Below are 22422 nucleotides of genomic sequence, written 5' to 3'. Positions count from 1 at the left end.
GCAGGCATGAATTACTGCCTCCCTCCCAGAAGTAGTTTTATGGTTTCAGCCTGACTGATGAAATATTGCAATTGCTGCTGCAGAATCAATGAAGTATCAATGCTTTAGGGTATCGTTCTGTAATACTCATGTACAATTATTATGAGGAAACCATCTCAAAAGCTTTCAACAGATTACATCTTAAAGCACTTACATAATTACAACAAGACCATTAGTTACAAGTAGATACAGAGAACATTTTTATTAAAAGCATCTCCACTACAGAATAAATAGGAAGTTAATTTACAATTCAGCGTAATAACTACATCACTTTCCAAATATGGATTTTGAATCTGTGTACAGGTATAAAACACATCTAACAATAAATAACGAATGCCACTACCATATAACATTGCTAATTTTAAACAGAGCAGCACTATAGCATTCTGTGCCACTCCATGGCACACACACACAGGATGACAGCTATAACAAAACCTCTTGCATAGGACTATTGTATTTCGAGGCTGTTTGTACAGAATTTCCCGTCTTTCCAGTACTGGAACATGACTAGCATACAGCATTACTCAAAACATATAATGTGCTTGGCCACAGTTACCAGGACCTCGTGTGGGCAGTTGGTGGAACTAAACAGATCTGACTGGAAGCATTTGCGCCAATGGGATCATTTATTGGCTTAAACAAACCGTTTCCTCATCTGCAGACTTGAATTCATTCCTCAAACAAAGACCTCCAAATCAAGCTCTAAAACTATCCTCTTTCAGCTCTTCCAAAGACTCTTTCTTCTACAAACTGTATTTATCAGGTTTTGTTTCTTAAATATTAGCAGGAAGATCTGGAGTTGGTTCGAGTGAAAGTTACATTTCGCTAACCTAGCTTGGGGGGGGGGAAACAATTCCCATCTTTCAATTCGACATTTACCCTCCAGACTCAACACTGGTTCCCATGTCAAATTGGTACCACTTGTTTCCATTCTTTTCCAGACAGCTTTCGTGTCTCGTCCCATTACCCTCGCTGTTTTTTGCCAGGCTTCATTATCCCTTTCTTGTCATTTAATCTCTCCTGCCTTTCAGCCTTAACGGGCCTGGCTAGATACAACCCCAGAAATGAAGAATCCCAAATCTTCAGCTTCTTCCTCCCCCACTTGACACCGTCGCATCCAGCCTCTTTCAGCTCTGATGGAAGATCACTGGCCTGAAACGTTAACTCTGCTTCCCTCTCCGCACAGATGCTGCCTGACCTGCTGAGTTTATCCAGCATTTTCTGCTTTTCTCTTTGTTTAAACTCCCCAGTACACGGCTCTCTGCTCCAAACAGCCTGTGGTTAATTCAACTATTGACATTGCCCTTCTACTGACCTTCTTCTGGGGAGGGACCTGAACCACACTTGGTCCCTCTTCCTCGTCCACCCACCTTTCTCGCACCCCCATGAACAATAGGAATTCTCTATGTAGATAAAAGAGTGTTGTTACTAAATCGCAAGGCAGCTGTAATGCTCCCATAATGTATCTTAAAGGTTTGTAGAAAATGTTAACATGAGTTTATATTTGAAGGAAAATGCAACTCTTCGAAAGTCAGCGAACGTTAAAAGCGCATCAACTTCATTAAAAGATATACATCAACTTTTAAGGTGAACTTTTCAATGTAATTAACACCACAGAAAAACACTTCCAAAACTGGGTTCCAACAAAAGGCAAAACTGCTACCTCTTTGACAAGCAAAAGAAAATGTGGCATCATTTTCCAGTATTGTAAATGCAGAATGCACAGTTTAATACCGTAAAGCGGCCGAGATCTATTAATTTCCAATTTCTTTACAGTACTAAATTAGTGAATGAGGTTTCTTTCAATATTGCTTCTTTATTATCTCAAAGATCCATACAAACAAAATAATCTCATTGAAGTACGTCTTCAGAAATTGTACAGATGGACTGCATGATGCGGCTCATGTTACCCTACAGAAATGTACGAAAGTCAAAAGGACGGGTGACTTTAAAAGAAAAAAAATCATTCAGACATTGCTGTCGATCTCAAGAACAAGACGATATTGGCAAGAAAAAGTCCTTTGAAAACAACGTTAGGCCGGGGGGGGGGGGGGGGGGGGGGGGGGGAAATAGTTTGCTACATTGAGTCATCATTGGAACGATCACACACAAACAAACAATTACAGAAGCGGTAAAATACTGCAGATGCTGGAAACATGAAACAAAAACCAGAGAATGCTGGAAATACTTGGCATCAATGAATTTTCTGTTGTTGAATGTAGTTTATGTGAGATCGTTTAAATTATATAACGATATTGGGCCTGTACGAAAACGTTTAACAGATACAAGGGGCGGGATTCTACGGTCCCCCAGCCGCGTGTTTTTTGGTGGCGCGCCGCGCACTGGAGGCGGGATCGTCTCGTCCTGCCATTTGTCAATGGGATTTCTCACTGGAGAAGCCCCACGCCACTGGAAAACCCGTGAGCGGGGCGCGCTGCGGGCAGAACAGAGAATTCCAACGGCCAGAGAATTCTGGCCAAGATGTTACACTTAAATCCCAACATTTACTATTAGCACTGCGAGCTAATGATCCACCTCGCCGTGTTTCTATCACGCAGATAGAAACTCTTGATTCAGTCATTTCACAGCACTTTCTACACCGGCGCTTTGCAGTGCCATGTGATTTATTCTTGCTAGTCTAGTTTCGAGACACGAGGCAAGGGGTAGGCTATTCACATCGAATCAGTCCAGACTGGAGCCACAAATCTGCTTTTTAATCTCAGTAATCTTCATTTGTTTTGACCCAAAATAGGTTTTTTTATTTAAAAAAAAGATAACTTAAACAAGGCAAGTTTACGAGTTGGGTTGACTTTAAAGTAAGCTTCACCAATCTGGCCCACACACTTATTTATACTCAACCATCTTGTTCTCGACCCATACATCTTTCTGGATGCATGTTGTGCAAAAAGACAATAATTTGAACGTCTTGCACAGCAATTCGGTTTTGCTCGGTTGTTGGAACGTATCGCAATTGTATGCTCGTTGCAGAACAGAGGGGGCAAAGTCAGAATCAGCTACTTAAGCAGTCACAACACCTGAGAATTTAGATTTGCTCATGTTTAAAATAAGCATTTTTGAAAATGACCATTTAATAGTCTTACGGAAATTATGGTCGAGGATTTAAAGAGGGTTCTGTAGTGTCTTCTAGATAAGATATATGCTACCATTATATTCCTATGTTCAGAATTGTGCAAAATAATACCTCTATTATTGGAAGAACCTCTCTCCTTTGCAAGGATCTGAAATTCAAGTTTTCTTTTTAAAAAAAAAGGTCCCTTTGGGGAGTGAGAGTTCTGTCTTTTTGTCCGTAAGGCGAAACACCGAAATTCAACAAGCTAACTTTTCAGAGACCAACGCGCTCATTCAGGATTAGCGATGGAAATGTTAGTGTTCAAATTATGTAAACTTAAGGCAAAGAGAGAGAGAGAGAGAGAGAGAGAGAGAGAGAGGAGGAAATATTTATTTCTATATAAACACAGGGAATTATGATGTTCTGGAACGCACAGCCAGAAAGGGCAGTGGAAGCAGATGCAATAGTAAACTTCAAAATAAAGGAACTGGATAAATACTTGAAAGGGCCAAATTGCTAGGGCTTTTAGAGGAAGGGAGTGGGAAGGTGTTGGGGGGTGAGAAAGAGGTATAGTGGGACTAACTGGATTGCTTGTCATATGAGGAGCGGTTGAGGAGTCTGGGTCTGTACTCGTTGGAGTTTAGAAGGATGAGGGGGGATCTCATTGAAACTTACAGGATACTGCGAGGCCTGTGTAGAGTGGACGTGGAGAGGATGTTTCCACTTGTCGGAAAAACTAGAACCAGAGGACACAATCTCAGACTGAAGGGACGATCCTTTAAAACAGAGATGAGGAGGAAGTCACTGAGTGTCTTTAAGACAGAGATAGATAGGTTCTTGATGAATAAGGGGATCAGGGGTTATGGGTAGAAGGCAGGAGAATGGGGATGGGAAAAATATTAACCACGATTGAATGGCGGAACAGCAGATTCAATGGGCCGAGTGGCCTAATTCTGCCCCAAAGACTAGACACAGTTATGAGAGGCCAAGAGGCCTCCTTTCTCTGCTGTATCTTTCTATGATTCTACAGCATGTTGATTTGATGGGGTTGGGGAGGGAAGAGAGCAACGCTTGGAATCTTCTTTCAAGCTGGGTAAGAAAGACAAGCGATCATGACTCCAAAGCGTATCTTAGTTCTTGTTTCTCCACTCCACCGGCCGCAATTTGTGACACTCGGAAGTTTAAAAAAAAAATTATTTATTGGGATGTGGGCATTGGTGGCAAGGGCAGCATTCATTGACCGTACCTTGAATGGAGTGGGTTGCTAAGGCAACTCAGAGTCAGCCACATCGCTGTGGGTCTGAAGTTACATGTAGGCCAGATCAGGGAAGGATAGATTTCCTGATGGTGACGGTAATAAGGTCACACATAGCCTTTAATGCAAAAGCAGCTTTTTATTCCAGGATAGATTTTCTTTTAACTTGTTCCACCTTTGGGTTAAGTGTGGCTTTGGACAAGGTCAGTTACGTCAGCCTGATGGCCAGTAGCAAAAATGTCCCCTCTTGCAAAGAAGATTGCAACTGGCCAAGTGTGCCACAGGATACATCAGCATAGCACTGTTCCAGAAAAGAAGCACTTGTTGCTCACTGTGCTGCTGTAAAAGATTAACTAAAAATGGATCTTTAAATACCTCACAATATTATCTCAACAGGGAGATGCCAATTTTTAAAAAAAAGTCGCGTCTGGATTGAATTGAAAAGGAGAAACAATTGCACGCCATGAGAGAGATAATCAATAACTTGGCAGGTAGTTTGTTATTACTTATATTCTTTACCATGGGACCATCATTTTGCATTAATGCTACATAAGAATTAGGGACAGAAGTAGGACATAGATCTCGAGTTTGCTCTGCCATTCAATTAGATCTGACCCTCGCTTTCCTGTCAGTTCCCCACATATTCCTCTCTAGTTCAAAGATCTGACTGCTTCAGCCTTGAACATATTCAAGAACCCAGCCCCCACAGCACTCCGGGGTAGAGAATTCCAAAGAGATGTCTTGCTTTTCTGCCCCCCCCCCCACCTTTCCAAAGTGAATACCCCTGCTGCCAAGTATTTTGCCCACTCGCCTAACCCATCTACATCCCCTTGTAGACTCTTTACCTCTTCTAGACAACCCTGCCTTGGGAGTCGTCGGCAACTTTAGCCACCCACACATTCGGGGGGGGGGGGGGGGGGGGGGGGGGATTCTCCTGTCGCACCCGCCCGCTGACCGGATATTCCCGCCCGAGGTCAATGGACCGTTACGTGGTCCGCAACCCGCCCGTGGCGATCCTGCGGCGGGCGGGGCAGAAGAATCCAGCCCTCAGTCCCTTCCTCCAAGTCACTGATATTGATTGTAGTTGCCGCACCAGCACTGCCCTGTGGGGACCCCCACCCCCCACAACTAATTATGGTTTGCCAACCCAAAAAATGGCTCATGTATCCCGATTCCCTGTTTTCAGTTAGTTAACCAATCTCTCTATCCGTGCCAATATAGCCCCACCAATTTTCCAGTTGAATTATTTACAAGGCAAATTATGGGACAAATTCAACAAACAAACTGGGTTTGCCGTTGCCTCTAGCATGCCTCCTCATTTAATTGTCCGATTAACTCAACATAAACCATTCTCGATTCTGAATGTAAACTGCATGGTGATAAGTTAAACTAACTAGTGGGAGTGAACTAAAAACCTCAAAAGCATCAAGCCCGATTTCCTGCTGGGTAGTTCGGGAAAAACAAATGCAGAACACTTGCAGGGTTTCAATTATATTTACAAAGAAAAAAAATTGTTGATCGTTTATGCACACAAGGGATAAAAATGGCTAATGCACAAGGTTAGGTGGATATTTTCATATGTAAAATGAGAAGTCCCTCTCTAACACTGAAGTTTGCAAATAAGCTGTTTGTCACATCTCAGTTTGCAGATTTTCCTCTTCAATTCGGTTTGTCTAAGAAGCTTCCACAAATTGTAGCTTTAAAAAAAAGGATCAGTTCCAGTTAATACCCCCTTTAAATTGAACTCAAGGTATGAATTTTCTCTTATTAAAAAAAAGTGTCATGCAACATAGCTGCTCAAAACAGAATCCTGTGTCAAGGAAATGGATTTAAGACCAAATTAAATACACTCAAACTAAACTCAACTACTGACCGATGACCATGTCTAACCATTTTCTGTAAGCAGTAGCAAATCTGGCTTGCTCTAAATTAGTGCAACCGGCTAGGATTGCGTCAATGAATCGGTGTTCTTCTAGCAAGCTGTGCAAGTCTAGCGAAGGCCCACGTTTGAGGCGCTTGATATCCTGCGTGTAGCCTTGCTTGGCCCGGTCGGCCACGGCATCGCCGTCGATGCCCCGTGCGGAGTAACTGCCCGCGGTGGCCATCTGAACATTGTCCTTCGTCCCCTCGCTCCTGTTGCTGCTGTCCGACAGGACCTGGAGACGATCCCTGTTCCAGCAGTGCCAGAGGTAAAAGACAGACCTCCTGCAAGAGAAAAGGGAAAGCAGCTGATTCCCACATCCGATAGGGGAGTTCGGTAATTACTTATCAAATCATTAGCTCCCCGCGGCAAATATAAATGGATCACTTATGACAACTGCTGTCATTTAGATAACACCTCTAATGTAGTAAAACATCTCAAGGCACTTTGCAAGATGTTATGTCTTGTGGCTTCCAGAAGTTCTATATAACCACACTTTTAAACCCAAACATAGGAGTTTCATCCTGTGCATTTTCAGATCAAACCATGTGCTGCAAACTGGTACATGGTGAGTTCAATACTCGGACCGTACTGCGGGCGTGATGTGGCACTCTACAAATATACATAAGCATGAACATATAGTTCCTAAATAACATTAGAAGAATATGACATATTTGGCACCGAGTCACACAAGATATTCAGACAAGTGACCAGACGCTTGGTCAAGAGGCAGGTTTTGAGCAACATTTGAAGGGCGAAGTGAGAGATGGAGAAGGTTAGGGAGGGAATTCCAGAGTTTAGGCAGCTGAAGGCAAGCTCACGAAAGACGGAGCGATGGGAATTAGGGCCACAGCCCTGGGCACAATTTGAAACTGGAAGGCCTTTGTTGGATAGCTGGAAGTTACCACATGAAATACAAACAAACAATGCTCAAGTGTAAAGGCGGAACCAAAGTCATTATGGTTGGACTCTTATGGGTATATCGGGGGCTGACGCCCTTTCTGGAAAGGTCCGCAGCCTTACGTGCCAGTCAGACACTCAACATGCCCCAGGGTGAAAGTCCCACCAATCAGAGGCCTGCACCCGACTTGATCGCGGGGTGGAGGAGAATCTTGAGTGGCCAATTAATGCTCAACGACGAGAGTCTCAATTGGCAGCATTCCCACCACAGACCTCATCAGGGCTGGCAAAGGCGGCGACCGGGTCCCCAGCACCAACGTCACCAACCACCTCCAATTAATATTACAATTTCAAACTCTGTTTTTTAAAATAAAAACTTACTTCAGGTGTTCAACTAAAATAGAAAGACAACAAAACTAATATTTAACTTCATCATTGTTCCATACCTCATAAATCACCCGTGTGTAATTTACGCTCTCTGGCCTTCCAGCCGATCACACACCTTCTCTTTGGTTCTTTGCCCCTCTCCCCACCTCCCCGCCCGATTAACTCCTGTTACATCTCCAAACATACCTGTTATAACCTGCCTACTGACGATTGGCTGGGGACTAATGATTATCCCACAATCCTATGGGAGTATGAACTTCCCCAATGAGGGGGGCGGAGAAACTCCTACTATAAATAAGCTGGCCAGTCCAGGAACCAAGAGGAAGGAGAAGGTAGCAAGGGAAGTTACTGCTACGTATATATTGTTATAGTAAATAAACTTTATTATTTTGTATCCTTAAAACTCGTGCTGGATTTTTCGGGGCCCTTACAAAACTGGCGACGAGGGTTAAAGTGAATAGCTGTCTACACTGCTGAAGCCACCTCCCTGGATTTTTGTTGGATACAGGTTGGAAGTTGTTTTCTATTATACCATGCCTCTGTACGGACGTTTGGATGTTTTTGATGCTGCGCTGGAAAGCTGGAACCAGTACACGCAACGGATGCGTTACTATTTCCGGGCAAACAATATCACTGAAAACGAGCGCCAGGTGGTCATATTGCTCACCGCCTGCGGCCCGCATACGTTTGGGGTGATTAGGAGCCTTGCGTACCCAGCTGTGCCGGACACCAAAACGTTTGACGAACTTGTGAATATAGTGGGGCAACACTTTAACCCAACCCCGTCCACGATAGTCCAGCGTTACCGGTTTAATACCGCTGAGAGGACCCCTGGAGAATCCCTTGCCGATTTTTTTATCCAGGCTACGCGGGATTGCGGAATACTGTGACTATGGTGAGACCTTGTCAGAAATGTTACGCGACCGTTTGGTTTGCGGTATTAACAATGCGGCCACCCAGAGAAAGTTGTTAGCGGAGCCAACATTGACTTTTCAACAGGCAATACAAATAGTCTTGTCCCGAGAGAGCGCAGAGCGAGGAGTACAGGAGCTACAGGGAATGGAAGTGCATGCCTTGGGGCGAAACCCTTTCCGCCCAAAAACGTCCCCCTGCACTCCTGCGGTACCTTGGGCGAGGCAACGACCAGACCGACGCCAGTGGCCATCGGACATTCCTCCCCGAAGGGAGCCTTCTCCAGAGCCAATGGATGAGGAGCCATGTCTGTGTCAGACTTGTAGGCGCCGACCCCGTCGCGGACGGCGGTCCTGGGGACGCCAGAGGCGCCGTCGTTCCGACCGAAACTGGGACCAGCCCAGGGGCCGTAACTGGGACCAGCCCAGAGGCCGTACCTTCCATGTGGATGAACCTGCGGCGACCACTCCTGAGGACGTGGAGACGGAGGACGACTGCCTGCAGCTGCATTGTGTGGCAGCTCCCCGTGTGGCCCCCATTAAGGTGACAGTACGGGTCAATGGCCACCCGCTGGAGATGGAGTTGGATACTGGCGCAGCGGTCTCCGTGATCGCCCAGAGGACATTCGACCGCATCAAGCAGGGTATACAGACCCTTACACTAACTGACTCACAGGCCAGGTTGGCCACCTACACGGGAGAACCACTGGACATTGCAGGAACTACAATGACCCCTGTTGTCTATGGACACCAGGAGGGGCGTTTCCCACTTATTGTAGTGCGTGGCCATGGGCCCAGCCTGTTGGGTCGGGACTGGTTGCGCCATTTGCGGTTGCAATGGCAGCACATCCTCCAAACAGTTTCTGGAGGGTTGACTGAGGTGCTAGGACGATACCCAGAGGTATTCCAGCCTGGTCTGGGGAAAATAAAAGGGGCCGTAGCCTGTATCCAAGTTGAACCAGGAGCCACACCGCGCTATTTCCGGGCGCGCCCAGTGCCTTACGCTTTGCTCGAGAAGGTAGAAGGGGAGCTCACTCGTTTGGAGAGTTTGGGTATTATCAGGCCTGTCCGTTTTGCTGACTGGGCAGCACCAATTGTGCCAGTAATGAAGCCAGATGCCACAGTTCGCTTGTGTGGCGACTATAAACTTACAGTGAATACAGTTTCCCGACTCGACCGATACCCAATGCCTCGCATAGAGGATCTCTACGCGAAACTTGCAGGCGGACTCTCATTCACAAAATTAGATATGAGTCACGCCTACCTGCAGTTGGAGCTGGACCCTGCCTCCCGACCATATGTAACAATTAACACACACCGGGGCCTGTATGAATATACACGGTTGCCCTTTGGAGTATCCTCTGCCTGCGCAATTTTTCAACGTGTTATGGAGGGCATTTTGAGAGGTTTACCACGTGTGGCTGTCTACCTAGATGACGTGTTGATTACAGGGACGTTGGAGCAAGAGCATTTGGAAAATCTGGAGGCTGTCCTTAAACGCCTTTCGGAGGCTGGAGTCCGTTTACGTCACACAAAGTGCGTATTTCAGGCAAAAGAAGCAGTCTTCCGGATCAATGGACATGAGACTGGCTCGGTTTTTGTTTACGTACAGGACCACCCCCCCATACAGTGACTGGGGTAGCTCTCGCAGAACTCCTAATGGGCCGGAGACTTCGCACCCGCCTTAGTATGGTCTTCCCGGACATTGGCGCAAAAGTACGCCGCACACAAGAACGGCAGGGACCGGGATTGTCTCAGCATCGTCCGATTCGGCAGTTTGCGCCCGGTGACCCAGTATTCGTGCGGAATTTTGCTGGTGGTGCCCAATGGGTTCCTGGGGTAATCTTTCGCCAAACGGGCCCTATATCGTACCAAGTGCAAGCCCAGGGTCGTCTCCAGCAAAAACATGTAGACCACGTCCGGTCCAGAAGATCATCCCCGCAAAAGATTCCCCGCCCCCGGAGCTCAGTTCAACAGCGGCAAAGACCAGAAACAAGGGAAGGTAGTCCTCCAAATCTTCCACTGGTGCCTCACTCAAAGCCTGCGCAGGTCATGAAGGGACCGAATGGGGACAGAGACGCTGACATGACGGAGGCAGCAGACTCTGACTCCGAGATGGAGACACAGGATGAATCAGAGGGGGAATCCTCGGGTCCACAGGCCGTGGATGTACAACCGCGCCGTTCATCACGGAAGCGCCGCGTGCAAATGGCGTCCGGCCTGCGGCCAAACGAGTTCGACGCCTCCCTTCGCCAGGGCCTACGGTGGATTCCTTGGACTTTGGGGGGGAGGGATGTTATAACCTGCCTACTGACGATTGGCTGGGGACTAATGATTATCCCACAATCCTATGGGAGTATGAACTTCCCCAATGAGGGGGGCGGAGAAACTCCTACTATAAATAAGCTGGCCAGTCCAGGAACCAAGAGGAAGGAGAAGGTAGCAAGGGAAGTTACTGCTACTGCTATGTATATATTGTTATAGTAAATAAACTTTATTATTTTGTATCCTTAAAACTCGTGCTGGATTCTTCGGGGCCCTTACAAAAATACCCATGATGATGGGCGGTCATCATCGCGAAACGGTAACTGGGTTCTCTCTCCACACATTTCAGATTTCCATCACCTTCAGTATTTGGGTCCTTTCACGGAACACACATGCGGCAAACAAATGATCACTATTGGTATCTCACCAAAAATCATCGTAACCCAGGAGAGGTCTGCTCCATCGGTTCACATTCCCCACTTACGTTCAAATAAAGCACGTCGGAAACTTTTTACCCAGTCACACCGTCAGTGACGGTCCCATGTAACTCCTCAGCAAACTCATCTGGTCCATACCACGGGTCAACACTTGTGATGGGAGCCAGGTATTGGCAGGTGCTTCTTTTCCCCCAGAGACTGGCACCCGGAAGGTATTACCAGCTGATGCAGCGCGTGCGGGCTCTCGGTCGTGAAGAGGGAGGTGGACCGGTTCCTGTCTGGGGCACAGGTAATGTCCCCAGAAAAGGCCAGTGTCTTTGTGAACGGGGCACTTGATATTAGATTCCCTCGCACCCGGTTTCAATCACCTGAGCCGGGGCCGGAGAGGGATTTGGGCATTTACCCGCCTTTGGGGCCTCGTGGTTTTTGCCTCTCGGGAGATCACATGACTACGGGAGAGTGGAAAGTAGTAGGGTAGGGTGAGCTTGAAGGAGCAGTTACAGCCGGTCTTTTCCTACCATGATCATTTTGTACGTTTGGTCGAAGACCAATTCTTTCCCCTTTCGCGTTTATGCAATTCCGAAGGTTGCACTCTTCCTTGCGCCTCCGGCATTCGGGGAGAGGGGCTGGGACTCCCGTGTGGCCAATTCCCCGCTGGGTCACAGTCTGTGCGGAGTCTGCACGTTCTCCCCGTGTCTGCGTGGGTTTCCTCCGGGCGCTCCGGTTTCCTCCGACAGTCCAAAGACGTGCAGGTTAGGTGGATTGGCCACGATAAATTGCCCTTAGTGACCAAAAAGGTGAGGAGGGGTTATTGGGTTACGGAGATAGGGTGGAAGTGAGGGCTTAAGTGGGTCGGTGCAGACTCAATGGGCCGAATGGCCTCAATCGCTGGCTTTGAAAGCAGACCAAGGCAGGCCAGCAGCACGACTCAATTCCCGTATCAGTCTCCCCGAACAGGCGCCGGAATGTGGCGACTAGGGGCTTTTCACAGTAACTTCATTTGAAGCCTACTTGTGACAATAAGCGATTTTCATTTCATTTTCTGCACTGTATGTTCTATGTAAGGCAGGGTTATCACTGTCTCTGCAAAACAAACCTCCCATCAGCCCGCACAACGGCCCCAGCCCTTTCTTGGCAATTGTACCGGATCACAGACATCAGTCCCGGGGAACAGTCCCGTAGGTACACCCACTGTGCTGTTAGGGAGGGAGTTCCAGGATTTTGACCCAGTGACAGTGAAAGAACGGCCGATACATATCCAGGTCTGGGTGGTGTGTGGCTCGGAGGGTGGCTGGCAGGTGGTGGTGTCCCCGTGTGTCTGCTGCCCTTGTCCTTCTAGGTGGTCGAGGAATAGTGTTTGGAAGGTGCTGTGCACAAGATATCCCCCCTACAAATGTACACCTTTGCTTCCGGCACATACTCAAAGGAGTGCAAACTATTAAAAGATCCCCTCTTCATTCAAAGAAGCTGAAATTCAGCTTTAAGCTCTTTGGTCAGGGAGCTCAATGTATTTCCATTCTTGTTGAAATAACAAAGTGCATTACTGGATCCAACCGTACAGATGTCGCAGAGATCAATGAGGATTAATGGGACAAATTATATTATGTATTATTATGTAAATTTAAGGCAATTGGCACAAGAACCAGAGAAAATACATGATAGGGAACGGCATTTCAACACTACAGGGGAGTGGAACTTATTGGATAACTACGAGCTAGTAGAGGCTTTATGGCTTCCTCCTGCTGTTTGTGAGACTGAGTGTCTACTATTCGGTGTTGAAGCACGTTCGATCATTTAGTGTGGGTTTCAGAATTAAATAAAAAACACAGGGTTAAATGTAACAGAGTGAGAGTTTGTCACTGGCGCCATCTAGCGGCAAAGCATAACAGTTACAATTCTGGTCAGATGTGAATTACTGACCTAAAAGCAAACCGCTTTTAAAAAAAAAAAGGCTTTTGTTTCTATCGTGCCTTTCAGGACAGGACATCCCAAAGTGCTCGAAAGCTAATGGAAGCCAAATACTTTCAAGATGCAGTCACCCTCACAAGGGAAACACAGCAGTTAATTTGTCCACAGCAAGTTAGTTCTCACAAACTGCAATGCGACAACGACCACATAATGTGACGTTGGTGGAGGAACCTGGGAGAACCGCCCTGCTCTTCTTCAAAATCATGGCCAAGTAACCGACTATGTCCGCCTGACAGGGCAGACAGAGGAAGTGATTTAACGGAAACGTTTCCCAAGTGTCATTCTGGGCGCGATCGGCCGGTGTTTCTCGATGGCCCTAGTTGGCGAGATCACGACCCGTATTTAACGGCACTTAGTGCTGGAAATGAGCCCCCTCGAGATTCTCACCATTACTGGCTGTCTCACCGTCTGATTCGCCAGTCTCGCCGCTAACAAGGGCTTTTAAGCGCTCCCTCACGACTCACTCCCAGTCAGCACACAAGTGTGGCAGCGCGCAGAGCTGCTCCTCGCTTGGGGGATACCAATCTGGCTAGACAACCCGGCACCGTTGATGAGAGACGGGGCATCCTGGTCTCCCGAGGGGGTCGGACACCCAGCAGCAGGGTCACCCATACCGCCTGGGAGGCAGTGGTAGCGGCTGTCAGTGCGGGCAGCATGACCAGGAGGACCACCGTCCAATGTCGGAAGATGATCAACAACCTCCACTGATGCTGCAAGGGTAAGTGACCGTCCCTCTCCTGGCATCAGTTCCGCCTGTAACCCCTCAAATGGCCAACCACCCTCACACAAATCACTGCCTGACACCTCACACCCTTCCCTACATCCGTTCATCATGCTTGTTCCTCAGCACCCCTGGCACTCACCAGCACAACCCCTTCATGTCCAGTTGCGGTGCTCACACATGCCACCTGCTGGAGACTCCCTGATCCAGCAAGTGTGCAGCTTACAATGCCCTCTCCCTTTGTCCGCACTGGAGAAGATAGCCTATAATAAGCGGGAAAGGGCCAAGACGAGGAGAGGAATACCAGAGATTCTTCACCCCATATGAGGAATGGGCTCTGGAGATCGTGGGGGTGGTCGAGGAGCGAGCAGTCACCAGCAGCAAGGTTGGCCTGTGTCACAGAGGTGAGGATCCCCTGCCCCTTCACCCAGATGACCTGTCTTAAGTGAGATGTTCATGTCAGACAGAATGACCCTCCCCTCTCACTGACCACATGTCTATACTCTCCAGGATATCCATCTGATGAGGTAGGACCATCCAGAGTTGTGTTCCCCCCCCCCCCCCCCGGCACCCAAGAGACCACCTCGGAGGAGAGCTCCAAGGAGAACACCATTGATGTCTCACAGCTGTCACCCCCACCCTCCAGCAGCACAGAGACACACACCTCTGTGGGCGACATTAGTGGACAGGGTTCTGGGGCACAGTCTGGTGAGCACCACACTGCTGCTGACGTACATCAGGTGGAGGCAGGAACATCCAAGGGAGACATCAGTCAGAGGCCTGCTGGGGTCCCAGGGCACAGCTGAGGCCCAGTGAGACGCTGAGCTTCTGCGCAAAGTTATCCCAGAGCTGACGCAATAAGGACATGGCCGCGAGAGTCAGGAGGCGATGTCAGCAACATTCCAGCACAGCCGATTGGAGGAGTCCCAAAGGCTATGGGTGCTGGAGACGATGCCGACAATGCACGGCACCGAGGTGGCGACCGCAGTGGAAAGCCTGGAGCACGAGGTCAGCACCTTGCGTGGTGGTGCCCAAGGCAGGCTCAGTCTGTGACGACCTCAAAATCATGTCCCACTTGCTGAGGGAGACACAGGTGGACATTGCCAAGGCACTGCAGAGAATCGCTGAGGGCATCAACACCATGGTGCAGACACTGGGGCGGCGCCAGGGCTGGCAGAGGCTCCTGGAGCTCACTCCAGCTGCCCCTCCCATAGGTCGGATTTGAACCCAGGTCCCTGAAGCTGTGAGGCAGCAGTGCTAACCACTGTGCCACCGTGCTGCCCAAACTCTGAATCCCCCCCCCCCCCCCCCGTGAGGCAGCAGTGCTAACCACTGTGCCACCGTGCTGCCCAAACTCTGAATCCCCCCCCCCCCACCCCACTCCTGACACCGGCGCATCTCAAGGGCAGCGGGCAGGACAGAGTGCTACCGGTACATCAGCCATGGCCCTCCGGCTACAGCGCCTCCAGAGGACGTCCGCCAAGGGCATCGAAGGCCACAGGGCGTGGAAAGCAGCAGGCTGCCTCCACCTCTGATCTGCATCCAGGGGGCACACCTAGACAGAGCACTAGACCACGAAAGATCCAGAAGGGAGAGGATCACTGAGTGGACAAGGGGGAGGTGGGGGGGTCTGGGGTCTATCTGTAGCGAGGGGGAATGGAAATGTCAAATGTTCACTATGAAAACATGTCACACCTGATACAGGTGAAGCCTCTGTCACATTAATCTTCACAGCGGGCCTGTCTGCACCCCACCCCCAGTTGACCGCGGCTCCCCCCCAGACCACTCAAGCACAGTCCCCCCAGCCCACTCGAGCACAGTCTTGCACGGTCTCCAGCCCCCATTCCGAGGGTGGGTGTGAGGCGCGGTCAGCAGAGTGACAGGAGTCAGGCTTTGGCAGAAACAAACATTAATGAGATTGAAATTAATCCAAATTGGGGTTAATGATATGCGTGCCACATTTGGGTGAGATCCCGATCTCGCCATCGGGAGTTCGACAGGTGAGACAGCACACTGATCGTCACCAGCCCCCACCCAAACAAATCTCGGCTTTGGCCTTTCCAGCTATTTAGCCGGCGTGCCCAGATCCGTGCCAGGCGCAGTGCGGCGGTTAAATCACGCCCAGAGCCCCAGACAGGAGGAAGGCCGATGTCGTGGCCTTCGCCTCTCTGATTACACGGCGGTGAATTTTGCCGGAGTGGCGGTCGGCATCGCCACCGGGGGTAGCAGCTTGGTTGGGTGACCTGTACGACTTCCTGTGGTTAGAGAAGATAAAGTATGAGTTAAGGGGCTCTGCAGGGGGGTTTGAGAAAAGGTGGGGGACGTTTGTGACCGTGTTTGAGGAGCTGTTCGTCGCAGCGGGTTGGGGGGGGGGGGGGGTGGTGGAGGAGTGGGGAGAAGGGGTGAAAAAAAGTGAAAAGATTTGTACAGACTGTATAGTTGATTGCTAGGAAGTATGCTTCCCGGGGTGTTTATGGGTTTTCATAGAATAGAATTTACAGTGCAGGAGGCCGCCATTCGGCCCATCGAGTCTGCACCGGCTCTTGGAAAGAGCACCCTACCCAAGGTCAACACCTCCACCCTATCCCCATAACCCAGTAACCCCACCCAATACTAAGGGCAATTTTGGTCACCAAGGGCAATTTATCATGGCCAATCCACCTAACCTGCACATCTTTGGACTGTGGGAGGAAACCGGGAGCACCCGGAGGAAACCCACGCAGACACGGGGAGAACGTGCAGACTCCGCACAGACAGTGACCCAGCGGGGAATCGAACCTGGGACCCTGGCGCTGTGAAGCCACAGTGCTAACCACTGTGCTACCGTGCTGAAGGAATTTGGATCAAAGGCAAAGAATTGCTGCAGTTCAAAAAGAAAGAAACAGCTCAGAACACTCTCTGTACCTGACTGATAGAATACATCTGCAAAGGGAAGCGAACTGTATTCAAGCAACTACAGTCTGTGTGGGGGGAAAAGTATTACTACACAGTCTTAAAGAGGTAATCCATTTAAAGTGGCAATGCACTTAAAGCAGCAACCACAAGTGGGAACAAGCGATTATGGACAGGAAACTGAGTGAAGACCCCAGAGAGAGGGCAACTGTCAAAAAATAAGGCAATGAAGACTTTTGGACACTAAGGGCAATTTAGCATGGCCAATCCACCTAACCTGCACGTCTTTGGGCTGTGGGAGGAAACCGGAGCACCCGGAGGAAACCCACGCACACACGGGGAGGATGTGCAGACTCCGCACAGACAGTGACCCAAGCCGGAATCGAACCTGGGACCCTGGAGCTGTGAAGCAATTGTGCTACCGTGCTGCCCCAGGGTTGTAACCTGTTTCAATTCATGTCTGTACTAAAATACATTTTTTAAACAAGTCAACCACATTGCTCTGGGATCTGCAGTCACATGTAGGCCAGGCCAGGTAAGGACGGCAATTTCCCTCCCTGAAGGACATTAGTGAAGCAGATTGACAATGGTTTCATGGTCATCAAATGAATCAAAAAGTTAGCATGCAGCCAATTGGGAAGGCAAATGGAAAGTTGACCTTTAATGAAATGGGATAGAATACAAGGTGCCGGGAAGTCTTGCTTCGAATGTATAGGGCATTGTTGAGTCCACAACTGGTGTGCCGGTCTCCTTCTTTGAGGGATTTGCATGCATTGGATGCAGTTCACAGAAGGTTCACTGGGTTGAAAGGTGAAGCAGGTTGGGCCAAGGTTCATCGCCGTTTAGAGGAATCTAATGGAAACACAAACAATCCTGAGAGGACTTGACCCGAGTGGGGAATCGAGTACAGGTTGGTATAGGTTCCAAATAAGGGTACTCCCGTTTAAGAGGGATGCGAGGAGGAATTTCTGCTTTGCGAGGGTCTTTAGGCTGTGAAGGCAGTGGAAGCCGGGTCGTTGAATATATTCAAGAATGAGGTGGACAGGTTTTTGATGTCCGAGGGAGTCGAGGGTCATGGGGGGGGGGGGGGGGAGCGGAGTTGAGACCACAATCCGATCAGCTGTGATCTGATTGATCGGAGGAGCAGGCTCGAGGGGCCGAATGGCCAACTCCTGCTCCCAATTCTTATGCCCGATTCCGAGGAAGGGCAGAGATATTCTCCCCGGTGCCGTGGAGAATATTCATACCACTTCACCATAACCTGACGGATTATCTGGTCGGCATCACATTACCATCTGTGGGACCTCGCTGTGTACAAATCGGTTGCCGGTGTTCCCTACATCGTAACAGTGACCACACTTCAAAAATATTCCATCGGCTGTAAAGCACTTCAGAGGTTGCGAAAGGCGACTTCGCTCCCCGGGCCCTGACTACAACGGAAAGGATCCAACCACCGCAAAACAAAGTCTGGCATTTTGTGCCTCTTTGTTCCCCCGCTCTCTTCCAGCAGATCAGATCACCGTAACCTCGGAGAACTAAAACCCGAGGAGAAATGGTTCATGGAAGGCATACCTGTGAGACCAGAGTGCCTCGTGACCCGGGTATGACTCAATCAGGTCAGTGCAAAGCTCCATCTCCTCTTCAATCATGAGGGGCACATCGATAGCGTGCGTGTCCGCAGATGCGCCTTCCTGCTTCACGTGCATGGGAAGACTGGTGCAGTGGTCTTTACTTGAAGGCTTCCTCGAGAACCCCGCCCCAGCGTTGGCAACAGCCGGACCCCTCGAGTTGCCCGCCACTGACTTCAGCAGGAACTGACGATAATGGAAGCCGCTGTGGTCAGAGACGTGGGTGGACACCCAGTACTTGGTGTTGGACAATTCATCGAGGAGGATCTGAGGACAAAATAGAACAAGTATTAAAACAAACAGGCTAGGGCTCTTTTTTGATGGAGGAGACGGTGACCTTGGGCGCGATTCTCCGACCCCCCACCAGGTCAGAGAATTGCCGGGGGCCGGCGTGAATCCCGCCCCCGCCGTTTGTCCCCGAATTCTCCGCCACCAGAGATTCGGCGGGGGCGGGAATCGCGCCGCGCCGGTCGGCGGGCCCACCCCCGGCGATTCTCCGGCCCGCGATGGGCCGAAGTCCCGCCGCTGTCAACCCTCTCCAGCCGTCGTGGATTAAACCACCTTTTGAACGGCGGGACAAGGCGGCGCGGGCAGGCTCTGGGGTCCTGGGGGGGGTGCGTGGGGCGATCTGGCCCCGGGGGGGTGCCCCCACGGTGGCCTGGCCCGCGATCAGGGCCCACCGATCCTCGGGCGGGCCTGTGTCGTGGGGGCACTCTTCTTCTTCCGCCTTAGCCATGGTCTTCACTATGGCAGAGGCGGAAGAGACCCCCTCCCCTGCGCATGCGCGGGGATGACGTCAGCAGCCGCTGGCGCTTCCGCGTATGCGTCGCCCGGCGAAGTCCTTTCGGCGCCGGCTGGCCATGGCGCCAAAGACCTTTCCCGCCAGCCGGCGGAGCGCAAACCACTCCGGCGCGGACCTAGCCCCTCAAGGTGCGAAGACCTCCGCACCTTTGGGGCGGCCCGACGCCGGAGTGATCCACGCTGTTTTTGGCGCCGGGTAGCGGACATCGCGCCAGTTTGCGGAGAATCCCGCCCCTGATCTTTAAAGATCAGGAAAGGCATTTGACAAGGTAGATATTTCCACCCATAAGACACCAAAAATGGGCACGAAGACAAGATCCAAAAACAAAATACTGCAGAAGTGAGATATTGGAAATAAAAACAGAAAATGTTGGAAATAATCCACCAGTTTGGCAGCCCATGTGGAACGAAAAACAGTGTTAACGTTTCACTTTGTGACCATAGGATCTCTACAGTGCAGAAGGAGGCCGTTCGGCCCATCAAGCCTGCACCGACCCTCTGAATGAGCACCCTACCCAGGCCCACACCCCCGCCCCATCCCTGTAACCCCACCTACCCTTTTGGGCACGAAGGGGACAATTTTACCCTGGCCAATCCACCTAACCTGCACCATCTGTGGGAGGAAACCCACACAGACACGGGGGGGGGGGGGGGGGCAGACTCCGCACAGACAGTGACCCAAGCCGGGAATCGAACCCGGGTCCCTGGCGCTGTGAGGCAGCAGTGCGAACCACAGTGCCGCCCAGGGAGTTCTGATGAAAGGTCACAGATTTGAAACGTTAATTGTTTCTCTGCCGGCAGATTCTGCCTGACCTGCCGAGTACTTCCGGAATTTTCTGTTTTTAAGCTCCAGGCAAGAGTCACAAAGCTGGTTTGTGATGCAGAACAAGGCCAGCAGCGCGGGTTCCATTCCCGTACCGGCCTCCCCGAACAGGCGCCGGAATGTGGCGACTAAGGGCTTTACACAGTAACTTCATACTTGAGACAATAAAAGATTATTATTATTCTTAGGGGCTGGTTTAGCACAGTGGGCTAAACAGCTGGCTTGTAATGCAGAACAAGGCCAGCAGCGCGGGTTCAATTCCCGTACCGGCCTCCCCGAACAGGCGCCGGAATGTGGCGACTAAGGGCTTTACACGGTAACTTCATCGAAGCCTACTTGTGACAATAAGCGGTTATTATTATTAATTCCAATCGGGGGATTCAGGCGAAACGTCTTTACGCACAAGAGAGGTGTGAATGTGGAGCTCACTCTCAGAGGGTGAATCGCAATTAAGGCGAGAGACTGGAGGGAGAAAGGAATAGGAGGATCTGCCGACGGGGCGAGGGATAAGACGGGCAGCGAGGAGGGTCACTCGGAGAAGGAATACGAGCACACACTCAGCTGGACTGAATGGCTCGTTTCCGCACTGCAGGTACCCTCGTGGCTGGCGACAAGGATTAACGAACGTACCTTAAGATTGCACTTTGCCACATGCTGCAAGATCCAGATGCGATGGGACCAGGCATTGTAATTGCTTGGATACCTTCCAGCAGCTGAGGAGCAGACAGCCATCTCATCCTGAATTATTCGATACATTTGATCGGTCGATAGCATTCCCGAGTTAACGCCGTTCCTCGAATTCAGAAGGCAGATTTCCTGGACGACCTTCTGAAACACCCAGCGTCTTTAGGGAGGAAGATGACACACAACACACACACACTCGTGTTAGGAAAGCGAATAAGCACAGTGCTAACTTACCCTCAAACTATCGGGGCTGGTTTAGCACAGTGGGCTAACCAGCTGGCTTGTAATGCAGAACAATGCCAGCAGCGCGGGTTCAATTCCCGTACCGGCCACCCCGAACAGGCGCCGGAATGTGGCGACTAGGGGCTTTTCACAGTAACTTCATCGAAGCCGACTTGTGCCAATAAGCAACTAATTATTATTATTATTATTATTAATAACATTCATTCTTCCCACCCAAATGTAAGCTTATGCACGATAAAGTGTACAATTTTAAAGTGGGTGTAAGGAGGTGCGGGGACTTGGGAGTGCTTTATTCTGTTTTTGATGAAGGTGGAGGACAGTCAATAAAACACACGGGAATTCTTTGCTGTATTAAATCAAAGATGCGGAGATGCCGGCATTGGACTGGGGTGGGCACAGTAAGAAGTCTTACAGCACCAGGTTAGAGTCCAACAGGTTTGTTTTGAGTCACTAGCTTTCGGAGCACTGCTCCTTCCTCAGGTGAGTCACACTGATCGGAGCTATTCAAGGCAGAATGTACAAAAGCGAAGCAGTAAAACCTGTATAAGGAAACAGTTATGTAGTCAGACTCGGATAAGCTTGCTTCTCCTCAAAGCAGAGAGGGTTAAGAGGAGGTTTGACAGATAGTGTTTAAAGTCATGAAGCATTTTGATAGGAGCAAGTAAGGAAAAATGGCATCCACTGGCTGAAGACTCGATAACCCGAGGACACATAGAACATACAGTGCAGAAGGAGGCCATTCAGCCCATCGAGTCTGCACCGACCCATTCAAGCCCTCACTTCCACCCTATCCCCGTAACCCAATAACCCCACCTAACCTTTTTGGTCACTAAGGGCTATTTATCATGGCCAATCCACCTAACCTGCACATCTTTGGACTTGTGGGAGGAAACCGGAGCACCCGGAGGAAACCCACGCAGACACGGGGAGAACGTGCAGACTCCGCACAGACAGTGACCCAGCGGGGAATCGAACCTGGGACCCTGGCGCTGTGAAGCCACAGTGATATCCACTTGTGCTACTGTCCTGCCCCGTATTTAAGGGGATCGGCAGAAGGACCAGAGGCAACACAAGGAAAGACGTCTTTTGGTAATTAATTCACTGAGTAGTTAGAATGGTGGATAGAGATTCAATCGGAGCATCAAAAGGAGAATTCCATAAATACGTGAAGGAGAAGAATTGTAGGTATTTGGGCAAAGAGCGATGATGTAGGACTAACTGGATTGCTCTTCAAAGTCCCAGCATAGTCTCAATAGGCTGAATGGTCTCCCATGTTGTAAAATACTGTGATTCTATATACTCCATTTCAGTGCCACAATTAGACACATTTTAAAAACACATCTAAATATAATATTTAATAAATATGTATCAATACAAATTTTAAAGTCTTGCATCCGTTTCTTCCAGCCAGCATTTTCCATTATAATTGCCCACAACACACAAACAAACAATCCACACAAACACCCACCACCCACCC

At 49.7% G+C, this 22422-nt stretch overlaps 1 protein-coding gene across 3 annotated transcripts in view; it reads right to left on the bottom strand.

Annotated features, from left to right (window-relative positions):
• Positions 1–215: 215 nt before the first annotated feature.
• Positions 216–22422, bottom strand: part of ptar1 (protein prenyltransferase alpha subunit repeat containing 1) — a 46639-nt gene continuing 24432 nt past the window's right edge. For 2 of the 3 annotated variants that reach the window (XM_072517396.1, XM_072517397.1), the window contains 3 exons: positions 20649–20862; positions 18339–18661; positions 216–6569 (listed from right to left, as the gene is read on the bottom strand). In XM_072517396.1, the coding sequence (XP_072373497.1) occupies positions 6230–6569; positions 18339–18661; positions 20649–20862 (877 nt within the window). In that variant the 3' untranslated portion in view covers positions 216–6229. Of the gene's footprint in view, positions 6570–17448; positions 17619–18338; positions 18662–20648; positions 20863–22422 lie in introns of those variants that run through there. The other variant, XM_072517398.1, reaches the window with a different exon arrangement.

Source organism: Scyliorhinus torazame, chromosome 9, assembly GCF_047496885.1.
Source record: "Scyliorhinus torazame isolate Kashiwa2021f chromosome 9, sScyTor2.1, whole genome shotgun sequence".
NCBI classification, from domain to species: Eukaryota; Metazoa; Chordata; class Chondrichthyes; order Carcharhiniformes; family Scyliorhinidae; genus Scyliorhinus; species Scyliorhinus torazame.
Note: the sequence above shows the minus strand (reverse complement) of the source record. Positions and strands in the feature narration are given on the sequence as shown.